This window comes from Mchenga conophoros, linkage group LG3 (assembly GCF_057382185.1).
Source record: "Mchenga conophoros isolate Kocher_MC1m ecotype Shallow Benthic linkage group LG3, M_conophoros_male_GT1.1, whole genome shotgun sequence".
In the NCBI taxonomy this organism is placed as follows: Eukaryota; Metazoa; Chordata; class Actinopteri; order Cichliformes; family Cichlidae; genus Mchenga; species Mchenga conophoros.
This window is the reverse complement of record NC_140528.1, coordinates 43,566,390-43,579,224: the sequence shown is the minus strand read 5'-3', so window position 1 is coordinate 43,579,224 and position 12,835 is coordinate 43,566,390. Positions and strand designations below refer to the sequence as shown.

Genomic DNA, 12,835 nt, shown 5'->3' with positions numbered 1-12,835 from the left:
ACCTTCTCAGCAGAGCGCACAACACGCTGCAGTCTCTGTTTGTCCCTGATAGTGGCTCCAGCGTACCACACAGTGATGGAGGAGGTGAGGATGGACTCTATGATTGACTTGAAGTGATTTATTTAAGTATGTAGAGTAAAATTTGTTTTAATTCATTCTACACAAGTTAAAAACTTTAGGAAAACACAATGAAATCTTGTTGTTTGAAGAACTACTTTGTTAATCAAGGCAATTACTGCTAGTCTTCCTTAATGAACCAATATGGGGGTTGATGGTTTTATAGAGACAAACACCCATTTGCACTTACATTCATGGGTAATTTACAATCACCAATTAACCTAACTCTAATTACACATTGCAAACCAACCAGATTGTGGATTTGAACCCCTTCTTAGTAAGAAGGGCCGTTTTTAGCCCATTTAAACACCCCCCAAAATGAATCAAAGCACCCCCAAAGATTTCTTACTTTTTTGACAATATTTGGTGTTTGTGTGATACACTACAAAAAATATAGAAAGCATATAGTACTTGGTTGAGATGTAATATTTTAACAACAAAAGTATAGTTACCCCCAGTCCCAAAATGGTTTGTTCCAGCTCGCCTCTCCCCATCTCTGGCTCTGGTGCCCTTTGTGCCAGAGCGATAGTGGCTGAGACGCAGCAGAGCGGAGGTGTAAGTGCCTGGCTTAAAACAGGACATAATAGCTGCAATTAACCTTCAGTTACTCTTTATATACTTTGATAGGAGTCAGGCCATGTTTCTTTTTAGCTGAAAAACATTACACCAGGTAACCTGCAGTGTTGAAAACATGTTTTCCGACGATGTTTGCTACCCTACAATCCGTCCTGTTCTGTAGTAAAATCAGCGACATTTGACCATCCTGTTACTGTGTGTGTGTGTGTGTGTGTGTGTGTGTGTGTGTGTGTGTGTGTGTGTGTGTTTGTGTGTGTGTGGTGTACAGAGAGACAGCCAGGTTCATAATGGATATAAGGACGTTTTTTCAAAAACAGGAGCCACATTCAGGTAAAATTGTAAGATCAAATGATCCGTCAATAAAGGATAATGTTGGATCAGTGTTTCAATATTTAATCTTTGGTTATTTGCCTTTTGGTTGAAAGTACACTGAGAGAGGACTTTAGGAAGAATCAGGTAAGGAAACAGACAGGGAACAGTGACAGGCACAACACAAACTGTTAAACTGCTTGAGAGAGTTGATCACCAAACAGTGACAGATTTGCCAACCTCAAGGTGAGGTGACATAGGTTAAAATAAAAGACTAAATCTGCAGAGCCATGGTAGTAGCATCTGCAGTAAAGATCCTTTCATACATCATACCATAGGCACAGTTGCCTCCATTTTTATAATTTTTTTAATTAAGATTTTGTACATTTGGACATTTCAAGGGCTCTTCTATTTTTGCAGTGTATTTTCTATGTATCTGTATTATATTATTCGTACACTTTAAAAGTGAATCTCTGTCCAAAAAATGCACTCAGTTTACTTTTCACTCACTGTGAGCATCATTGATTATTCTCCCACAGTAAGTAAGGTTAGGATATGTAATTTTTTTATTCCAATCCATTCTTCTTTTGCAGCATTTAAATAACCTTTATCAGATTTGATGGTTTTGTTACAGACTTTTCAAAAAAGTGTTTTGCGTTTCTTTCACAAATGTGGGGATTCTATTTTTTTTAGAATGAATATTGATTTATTCATTAGCATTCAAATATCTTAGTGAAAACAGAATAAAGATCTACCACAAAGCAAGAAACCGAGACAATAATCAAAAGGTACTGGCTGAAGCATATGCTTATTAAATTGTGTTAAAATGTACAAAACAATGATGTCATGTTTTGAGACTTGATGAATTTAAGAATCTTATGATTTAATAAAGAAATTTGCAGACTTGCACAGAGATGGTAAAATTATGATGACTGATAACGGAGATGAAGACAACAGACGACGAGGACAGGGAGGGACAGGGGTTTAAATGCACCAAGGAGACAGTCAGAGGGAACCCGGGACAACTGGAGACATTTAAGGACGCAGGGACTGACAGAGACGGGGAAGAAGTCTCATTGTGACGAGTAAAGTTTACCCTGCCTGACTGGGCAGCTCTCCTGGTGCTCAGCACCCCCAAAGCTCTGATCCTAGAATCGCCCCTGACTATATTCATTAACTAATTATTAATTACAGCAATTTTGCACATAATGTGCCCTTTTTAACAACTGATTATATTGCTTGGGTGAAATTCTGAAGCACAGAATTCATGGACAGTGCCAAATGCTAGTGATGGGCAGATGAAGCTTCATGAAGCACTGAAGCTTTTCATCCAATTGCTTCACCTCAGTGCAAAGCTTCTTGAAGCTTCATTTGCTCTAGCAGGACACCTACTGGACGTAAAAATATTAGTTGGCATGAATTTGAAGAGTGTGGCATTTTGCACACAGCCTGTAAATGTCAACAACAAAAGGAGTGTGTAACACATGTATATTGTAGTGATGCAGTATACTGTGTATATTTATAGTGGCAGTATGGAAAATGATTATTTGGAAATGCTTGAAATGGAAATGATCATTTACTGTGAGGTGAGGTGTGGCTGGGGTGTTGACAGTGGTTGTGCTTTTGTAACGTTGAGGTATGGACAGCTACACACTGAGGCCTCAGTCCTGCCTGTTCACATTTTATTCTGTAAAAACTAAATTTTCACTGCTTTTATGACCTTTTTAGTGGGGAGAACATAGCTAGGATTTAATGATTTAACAAATCTTTTGAATCCTTTGTCCTCCACAATGCTAAATGGCTGTGAGTCCTCAATCACCATGCTGACCAGGTCTTCATCTATTTGAGATTGTTCTCCTGAGGAAAGACAATAAAGATAAAGCACAAATATAAATATCACACACGTAACTTATAACAGTTGTATAATATTGTTATATCATTTAGTAACATTACTGCATGCTATGTTATCATGGCATTTGATGGCTCACCTGGTCTTGCTCCACATTCGGTGTTCCCCTTATTCTCATGCAAAGCTCTGTAGTGCCTAAGCATGGATGAGGTGTTGTTGTTATATCCCAGCTCCCTGGCACATAGCAAACACTTCACATTGTACAAAAGTACAGACAGCTTAACATAAATTGTATTGCACCATCAGTATCATGAAAATACATCTTCTGTAGAAATTTACATACCTTGTTGGGAGGAATAAAATCAAAATGTTCCCACACAGGGGAGGACATCCTCCTCTTCTTAGCTGGCTCCATTCTCTCCTGACTTTCTCTCACTTTCCTAAACCTCCAAACTCTCACTAACCGCAACTCTCCATCAAACACTCACATTTTGAATGAAATCTGAGGGGGTTTATATCGCTGTCATATCTCGCGGCTAAGTTCGAACCACTTCATGAACCAGTCACGTGGTACAGCTGGGCAGCGAGGCTTCGGACGTCATCATTTTCAGCTCCTCCCATAAATGAAGCAAGCCTCGAAACACGCATCGCTTCGAAGCCTCGATACAGAACGTCACATCACTACCAAATGCTGTGTTTCCTCCCTTGAGATGCTCTGCTAGGCCTTTACAGCAGCCACCTTCAGCAGCCATCACAAAACTGAACAGCACTTCCCATTTCAAATGAATAGTGACCCATAGCACACTGCAAACCCACGAGTTTCTAAACAGAACTGGTTACAAATGCCAGCTACAGCATTTTTTCAGGGTAACAATTAACATATAATTATGTGAAGTTAAACTTGTAGTCTTTTACATATAAATAAATATAAATATAAATAAATAATTTAAAATGAAGATTAATCAGGTTTCAATGATGTCTTTTCAGCTATAATGGCACATGTCGGAAAATGGAAAAAGTGGCCAATAAGACCGACGTGCCTGGAAAGTTGAGACACATAAGTCAGAGTGGGTGCGCCCACACTGGGAGAAAGATATTAATAGTTTCACCTTTTAGAATTTTCATTATTTCAGTTATATTCTTTTGTCAGGCTTTGGACATTTGAGCGAGTTGCTCATTGTTGATGTGAAGTATGATGAATACACCCTGACTTACTCCATCAACACCAAGGGGAATGAAACCTATCTGCTAACAAACTAGACAGTAACAGTATTTAGGCATAATTTCACACTCTGACGAATCCTTTTTTTTAAGGGTTCGGGCGACCGTGGCTCAGGGGAGGAAGGTTGCCGGTTTGATCCCCCTGCTCTCTGTGTCCTGGTCGTTGTGTCCTTGGGCAAGACACTTCACCTACCGCCTACGGGTGTTGGCCAGAGGGGCCGATGGCGCAATATGGCAGCCTCGCTTCTGTCAGTCTGCCCCAGGGCAGCTGTGGCTACACCTGTAGCTGCCTCCACCAGTGTGTGAATGTGAGAGTGAATGAATAGTGGTATTGTGAAGCGCTTTGGGTGCCTAGAAAAGTGCTATATGAATCCAATCCATTATTATTATTAAAACGTCTAGCTGAAACACCTAATGTTTTCACAGGGTGCAGTGTGGACCTCAGTGCTGACGTGCAGGAGAAGTTCAGGCAGTTCTCCTTGCAGACTGACTTCCTTCCTGAAAATATTTTCATCCTTCCCAAAAGTGGTACTGTAATGTAATGCAATGCAATTTCATGGCAGGATGCTGTAAACGGACTAAACTTCAGTCAGGAGAACAACTGAGATCATCTATCCACAATACTAGGTTAGCTATTAAGTAAAATGTTAAAAATATATAAATACAATAAAATACAGGGTCGTACATAAAATTTGTAATGCAGTTGTGCACTGACCACCTTTCCAATGTTCCTTCCTCAGATGAGTGTCCAGCTGCTGAAGACATTAAAATCTGTTATGTAAACGTAGCCGAGAACCAACTTGAGTACTGCTGGGAAAATAAAAAGGCAAACATCAAAAGTGCTGTATTATCTCATTTATTTTTAATGTTGACTTGGATCCATACCATGATTTATGAAATTATAAAATACTAAACTAAAATACTAACTAAAATAACAAAAATTGTCTGCTTCTTTAAAATTTCTTTTATTACATCAAACCAGTGAAAATTGGAAAAACAAAAAAAACCAAAGACCTGTTAGCATGTTTTGAGACAGAGACTGTAAAGTTCTGCAGGCCACTTTAAATCCTGCTTCATGCAAATGATTCACACTGAAAGTATCTTAGTTTAGTATTAAGTGAGCCACAAAGCAGCCTAATAGCTTAAAAAACAGTAAAACTAAGTGAAATTGCCAGTTTCAGTGTAATTCAGACGAAAGTCCAGCTGCAGATAAGGAATACCATTAAGTCAACAGTGTCTGAGTGTGTACTTCCCCGGTTAAAGTCCCTGTTTTCTTTCACCGTATGTTTGTTTGTTTAGATTTGCAGTCTGTGTGTTAGGATGCCTGGGTCGTCGACCCAGGGTTTTTGAGTTTATGATATTATTTATACTGTCTAGTTTTTGGTTTCTTTGAGTTCTGTCTTATGGCTTAGGTCTCTGTCTTCTTTAGTTGCTCTGTCTCCTCTATCACCTGCATCCCCTTGTCTAGTTCGCGTCTATGTGTATCTTAAGTTCCTATATCCCCGTGTTCAGTCAGTGTTTGTGTCTGCCCTGGTCCCACGTCTCTGTTCCCTTTGTAGTGCCTGCATGTGAGTCTGTGTCTTTGTTCAGTCTGTGTTATGTGTTTCCTGTTTTACTTTGAAGGTCTCCGTCTTTTCTCAGTGTGTGCAGTTTACGCTTCTTTGGTCTCGTCAGTTCTGATTTGCCCCAGCTGTGTTTCCCTCCTGTTACTCATTTCCTGATTGCTCCCTCTGTGTATTTAAGCCCTGTGTTTCTTAGTGTCTGTGTCGCGATCTACTGTTTTCTTAGCTGTGTGTTCTGTCATTTCTCCAGTTTAAGTTTGTTTTGAGTTTTTTCAGTTATGTTATATTTTTGAGTACCTAATTAAAGCCTTTTTGAGTTCACGTCCGTCTCCGGAGTCTGCACCTTGGGTCCTATTCCTGCCTGCACACAGCCACACCTAACACTGTGGTTGGGTAGATTTAAGATGAGTCATTGTTTTTCTATCCATGGTAGCTACCACTACTGAGGCTCAGGAAAAATGAAGAGGATAATTAAGAGGAACCATCAGTTCTGTCTCATCTAACTACACAGTATTATAATCATGCACTTATGTCTCAAACTAAGACAAAATGAGACAAAATTAGTTCTGTGAGTCTTTAGATTATCAGTAAATTCTGGTGATAATTTGACACTCAGTGGAGCCATTTTTGGTTTGTGATGAGTGTTTTGTGATGGTCAGCTTCTGTTTTGTGAAATGTTTTTTCTAATTTAGAAGATCACGCAGAAACGTGCACGCCCTTATCTGCACTCAAAAAAATGAATGAGGTGGATTGTTCAGTGTATATTAATTATTTATTTTCATTTTACTTAAAATATATGTTTTTGTTAAGTTAACATATGTTTTTCTAATCAAGTCTACGTAATTGTGTCTATTATTCAACGTACATAATACTAATGTGTTACTTGATCGCATAACATTTAAGTTAAGTCAATGAGGATCGATATACCTTGTATATCCACAAGGTGGCAGTAATGCAAAAACAGTTGTAATGAAACCGCGCAGAACAAGAAGGTTTCACGGCTTGTGCCTGCTCATGCGCAAGACTTCAAATTTAACTGAAAAAGGCTGTTTTGGCGCCAAGCTGCTGTTTCTTTGAGAGGTAAGACCACTTTTTTCTTTGACTATGTTGTGTAGTATCTATATGTCCAGCATGGTTATATTTTGCGTTTGTCTTACAAGACATGTTATATCGTTTGCGTGTGCTTGTTTTACATTAGTTTTACTGGGTCCTGGACATGCTTATTTTGTGGACTGTGTAAGAAACATTTTTATTGTTTTTTGTTTTATTAAGGGATTAGCTACAGGGGTTCATGGGGTTATTCTTTCAAGGGGTTATTTTTCCATTTGCTTTCTTGGGATTCCTTTTCTGTAATCCGAGAGTCGGAAATATCGAATAGGATAGCAAGGATAGCATAAAGTGACATTTAAAATCCAAAAAGTCAAGGGCGAAAGCCACTGTGACACCATTGTTCTGCTCTATCAGTAATCTGTATTATGTAAAAATGGTCTGTAAATACAGCATGTTTCCTAGCGGAGTTATACATATCAATGTAGTTATAAATTACAGTTTGTGAAAGTACACACTTAATTTTTTTAATAAAATTATTCAAGACATATGAGTGGACAGACAATGGAGGTCGACAGACCTGGTGATAATTGCTTCTATAGAAAGTTAGCACATGGCAGTGTCAATCTCTTGCTTTTCTTCTGAGTAGTATTTTATTTAGTTGTAATTCAAACAATAATTTGCTTCTTGAAATTAAGTAATGAATTTCTTGTTTTACTTTATAAATCTCAGATCCTGCCTTTACCTGCTCCCTCCTATACTGATGTGGTGTATGTGGTATTGCTGAGCTTGTATGTGGTATGTGAACTGTTATACTTTTAAAAACAAAACTGTTTTATAAGTTAAGTTTTCTTTTGTGACCCATCCCATGCCCCTGTTATTTCTTCTCCACATCTGAACCATGGTAAAGGTTGCAGTTCAAGGGCCTGAGGCATGAAATTCTTTTCAGATCAGCTGTGATCAATATTTTTTGGAACTTGATAAATAACAATAAAAGCTGTAATGGCTCCATTAGCATTTTGTGTAAATGTTTGTGTTAAAATTATAGCTTTAATGAGGTCTTTCTACATTAGTTTTAGTTTGTATATGTGTACATATAGTATGTATATTTACAGTACAGTATGTTGTGTTTGTTGACATGTTTTCAGGTGGAAGCAGAATATGTGAGGATTACTACTGCTGCACATGTTCCAAGGCTTTTTACACAACTTGACCAATACACTGACCAGCTCATAAAAGTCTTCAAGAAAAAAAGGAGGCGTTGCAGGGAAGAAAATTAGACAAACTTTGGCCCCAGCCACACAGGTGCGTTATTCTGTTGGTAGCAAAATATTATGGCTAATAAGATCATTTTCAAATTTAAACAGCTAGTGTATGGTAGCTGCACAGTGCACTTACATTTATATTAAGAAAGACAAAGTTTGGTACTCAAAACGTTGGAAAATTTAAATTACCTAAACATATGTAAAATCTGATCCCTTGATTTAGGTTAAACCAGAAGTGAATGTTTTTATGTTATGTTTTGAATGCAAAAAAGATGATGTATTAGTTTGTCTTTACCTCCATTATGGACATATATAATGTGGTGGGAACCCTGCCCAACAGGTTAACTATTCATGTCCATGTGATGATTAGTTGGTCTTGTGTACATGTCTATCTGTGCAGTGGCTATGTCATTCATTTTGCGTATAATGTGAGTTTCTGTCATCCTAAAGTATTTCTGTTTTCTCTTCCTGTATCTCTGCCACTCTCTACAGAAGGAAACCATTGAAAAGGGGAGGGAGTGTGTCCTCAGGGCACTACCTTTTTACCTGAATGAAGACCCAAGCATCCTCTTCAAAGAATAATTGGTTGGTAATTTTAGTTTAGTTTTTTATCTGTATTAAACCAAATTTTGAATAACTAATGTTGTTGCATGTTGTAATGTTGTTGTTGTTGTTGTAATTTGCATGGAACCTGTTTAAATGTTTTGGGAAATCTTCTTGTATACCCAAACTATTTATATTTATCGTTGAATCTGTAGTCTGAAATAGTGGCGCACTGGGGTGCATGTTCCTAATATTGTGTTTACGTCATTAAAGGGTAGCTTTGGCCCTTTTTCTTTCTTTTTTTTAAAACTGGATGCCATTTTTCTATGTTTTTGTGTCTAAGCTACAGCTGTTCAGAGGGACCTGGAACAAATTACCCTTGCTATCTTTACCATCGAAAGAGCTGATGCCAGCAATCCTCCAGCCGATGTGGGTATAACCATCTAGTGTGTCCTGCATGACCTGGAAGACCTGGCCTCTGCATGTGCACTCTTAATGGGTGGGATATATGCACTGAATCTCAGTTAACCTTAAGACTGAAAGCTAAGAGACAATCAAAAGTATTGAGATTTAAAGGATTTAATTGAGAGATGATACTGCACCAGAAATGTTGAAGGGTGGTGTGTATATTAGCGTTCAAGGCATATTGTTATGAGGTGGAAATATGTTCATATTCAGTTTGTGTTACATTGTGTGCATTGTAAAGGTAATTGCAATACATACTAAAAATAAGGGTAAGTTAGGAGGTTGATCTGATATCCCCGTGTTGGTGTTGTTCCCAGATCATCATACTAAATGTTGTTCCAGGATCAACATTGCAAGTGACCAATCAGAATGTTGTGACGTCATACTTTTGCGACTTCGGGAAAAACCGGCGTAAAACAAAAAACTGTACTTAAGCTGCGTGAAACCGCCTCTGTCCGCCGATCAACTGACCCTAACCCTAACCCTTTAATAAACAGTAAGCAGAATTGATATTGTCCTTGCAACATTGGAATTTCATAAATGCACAAATGGCTTGGAATAGAATAACGTCACAACAATGTGATTGGTCACTTGCAATGTTGAACCTGGAACAACATTTTCATGATGGTCTGGGAACAACACCAACACGAGGATATCAGATCATCCAAGTTGGGAATGCAGGATGAATGTATATTTTGTGGACTTTTAAAGACGAACAATTGTTTCCATGTTAAAATGTTTACATCTGAAGTTTTTTGCCCAAACACTGGTAAAATAAATGTTGACAGTGGCGAGTGTTAAATGGTTACTGCTGTGCTGTTGCAAAAAAACTGAACGCTGACAAGCTGTTTTATTGTTAGACCATAATGTTGGCACGTTTTGTTAAAGTTTTATTTGGGATGGTGATGTAATTTTCTTTGATTGCTAATATCAGTGGACTATTTATTATTATTATTATTATTATTATTGTTGTTGTTGTTGTTACATAATTTTTTTTTTTTTAAATTGTGGCTGTTGAGGTGGACACTTCACTTTGCATTGTTAAAGGAAAGCACTTCATTGGCATTGTGTTACTGGACTGACCCTAAGCAATCATTGCAAATAGCAACTTTGCTATCCATTTTAGACACTAAAAGAAAAAAAACACTCACAGACCTTACTAGCATCACATGTGCATAACTCAAGTGTCATCTTATCAATGTGTTATGTGATCTTCAATGCGTTTTTTTTTTTTTTTCTTCTATTTCTGGTAGATACAGACATTTAATTTAAAGTCTTGATGTTGCATCTGTCTACATACTGTTAATTACTAACCCTAATGAGCTGTTGTGTTTTATTTTGGACTGGGTTTACACAAATGCTCACTGAATGTGTTGGCAATAAAATACATTTTAAAAAATAAGTTGGATGTACTTAATTCATTTGTGTGGAACCTGTTGACAAAATAGATTTATGTAAAACTAATTAATAAAGCACAAGGTGGCTGAAAATATAATATTTGAATTAATCTAACTTAAATTTAACATTTTACTGCCACAAATAAGAAATGTGTTGAAGTAACTAATCTAAACTATCTAACCTGAAAATATATCATCTTTGTTCATACAACATAACTTGATTTAGTTAGTCTTAAATATGTCTTGTTAATCTTAAGTAGTTTTTTTTTAATTAGATGAACTAAAGATTTTTGCTTTAAACTAACATAATTCAATTTCATGGAACCTGTTGACAAAATAATTGTGTGGATGCTTAAGCATCCACACTATTGAGTTCCTGTTTCTCTTTATTGTGTGGATGCTTTAAGCATCCACACTATTGAGTTCCTGTTTCTCTTTATTCTTTATTATTATTATTATTCTTAGGACTTCCGTACACTTTTCGCCGTAGAACTACTTCCACAATTTTCAGCCGATTTTCACCGTTCAAATTTTAAACTATTCAGCTATTTTTGCTCTTTCCGGCTATGACTTTTGCTATTTTTAACTATTATACTTTTTAAAATATTCCACTTTTTTCCTTTAATTTGTCCCATTGAAATGAATGGGAAACTTCAGCAATTCTGCTAAAATTTGCTTGTTTTTGAAACTTAACTACTTCCTCATACTTTCACCTAGAACAACCATTCAAATTTTAAAATGTTCACAAATTATTGGGCTATTCAGGTATGATTCAGCTTTTTCAAATCTTTTACTGTTTTACTTTTATGCCTCTTAAAGTTTTGAGTTGCAAAATTGTGATTTTTCACAAAATACATGTGTTGTTATGGTTGCTATGCTCTTGGCTTCCAGTGTGCCACTGAAGGTTTTGCAATTTTCACTTCATGTCCGAACAACTTCCTGCTACTTGCTCAATTTTCACTCAACTTCCACAAATTATACATCAAAACGTAGGTATTTTTGCTGGCTTTCAGGAAATGTCACCATCATTGTTGTGGGATTTATAGAATTTTTGCAAATCTCCTCAGACTAACACAAGGTCAGAAAACTCTCCATATAAAGTGAATGGAGAGCTTGTTCAAAATCACCGCTGGATTTCTGTAATGAGAGGCATATTCGAATCGTCATATCTCCTTAACGAAGCAAAGTTAAGACATGAGGCTTGTCCCCGAATATCTTCAGAGACCCCTGACGCTCACAATTCAAGAATTTCTTTCTCACCTATTACCGTTCTGAAATGAGTTGGACTTGTTTGAGGGTAGGAAATTCGTCCTTCGCTCAGATTTCTTCAGATTTCAAACTGTGGAAATGAACCACTTTTTTCTCTCGTCATAACTTTTTGTTGGATTTCCACAGAGACCTGAAAATTTCCATGATTGTTCACCAAAGCTTGCTGTCTCTTACGGTGAAAGAATGATATCGATACTCCAAATAGATTTCGAGTTAGAAAGCGTTGTTTGAGGGCAAGTCAAGGCAGTTTTTGCTTCGCTCTACTCAGTTATGGTGCATTACAAGTCAAATATCTTTAATAATTCATATTTTAATGATAAATTGTAAACACTGGAAGATTCCCCCATCTCTTCTGAACAAAACGGTGTAAGAATGACCGCTCTAGCCCCTACGGTTTGGAAATTATGGTCATTTGTTTGAGGGGAGTCCTCACTATGAGAAATAGGCTGCAATAATCCTGTGCCTCTCTGTGCTGCGTGTGTAAAAAGAGGCACATGTTTTGGCGGGAAAAAGTACACAGGCTCTCTGATTGGTGGATTCAAATTCAGCAGCTCCCAGGCTGACCTAGAAACTTACTTCTCTCTCCCTGTGCATTTTTTTGCTGATTTTTTCATTTAACAAGTATATTTGAGGGACCCTCAGCATGTTCAGCATTTTTTCAGTTGTCCATTTTGCTTTTCCAATTTTTCTGTTTAACTTATTACTATTGTGCTAAATAATACTATTTCTGCTATTTTATAAGATTTGTGCCTAATATAGTATTTCTGCTAAATTACAATATTTCTGCTTTTTATACTATTTGTGCTAAAACATAGTATTTCTACTAAATGTAGTATTTATGCTTAATCATACTATTTCTGCTTTTTATGGGATTTGTGCCTAATATAGTATTTCTGCTTTTTATAAGATTTTTGCTCAAACATAGTATTTCTACTAAATGTAGTGTTTATGCTTAATCATCCTATTTCTGCTTTTTATAGGATTTGTGCTTAATATAGTATTTCTGCTAAATTATAGTTATTCTGCTTTTTATAGTATTTGTGCTAAAACATAGTATTTCTACTAAATGTAGTATTTATGCTTAATCATAGTATTTCTATATATTTCTGCCAGGTCCCCAGGCAGCCAATCCTCTGTGAGGACTGAGAAATTCAAATTTTCAAATCAGGGCCTGCACGGCTTCCCAGCCAATCATATATGTGTCCTGAGGCATTC

General features: G+C 37.0%; 1 protein-coding gene and 1 long non-coding RNA gene across 3 annotated transcripts; both read left to right on the top strand.

The window, feature by feature from the left end:
* Nucleotides 1–3,474: 3,474 nt before the first annotated feature.
* Nucleotides 3,475–4,887, top strand: LOC146578843 (lipocalin-like). Its single transcript, XM_085267851.1, has 5 exons — nucleotides 3,475–3,479; nucleotides 3,839–3,918; nucleotides 4,002–4,101; nucleotides 4,485–4,699; nucleotides 4,813–4,887. Exons 1-4 carry the CDS (start codon nucleotides 3,475–3,477, stop codon nucleotides 4,612–4,614), a joined length of 315 nt encoding a protein of 104 aa, XP_085123977.1. The 3' UTR covers nucleotides 4,615–4,699; nucleotides 4,813–4,887.
* A 949-nt stretch (nucleotides 4,888–5,836) lies between these two features.
* Nucleotides 5,837–10,554, top strand: LOC146578842 (uncharacterized). 2 transcript variants are annotated; one of them, XR_014891534.1, is made up of 4 exons: nucleotides 5,837–7,479; nucleotides 7,830–7,986; nucleotides 8,439–8,531; nucleotides 8,839–10,554. It is a non-coding gene; the product is annotated as an uncharacterized LOC146578842 (long non-coding RNA). The 2 variants fall into 2 exon arrangements; XR_014891533.1 differs by having other exon boundaries at nucleotides 5,838–7,479; nucleotides 8,833–10,554.
* Nucleotides 10,555–12,835: the final 2,281 nt, after the last annotated feature.

Coding starts and splice junctions, on each gene's coding strand:
- LOC146578843 (XM_085267851.1), top strand. Junction 3,919..4,001: donor GTTGAGACACATAAGTCAGA/GTGGGTGCGCCC, acceptor TTCTTTTGTCAG/GCTTTGGACATTTGAGCGAG. Junction 4,102..4,484: donor GGGAATGAAACCTATCTGCT/AACAAACTAGAC, acceptor AGCTGAAACACC/TAATGTTTTCACAGGGTGCA.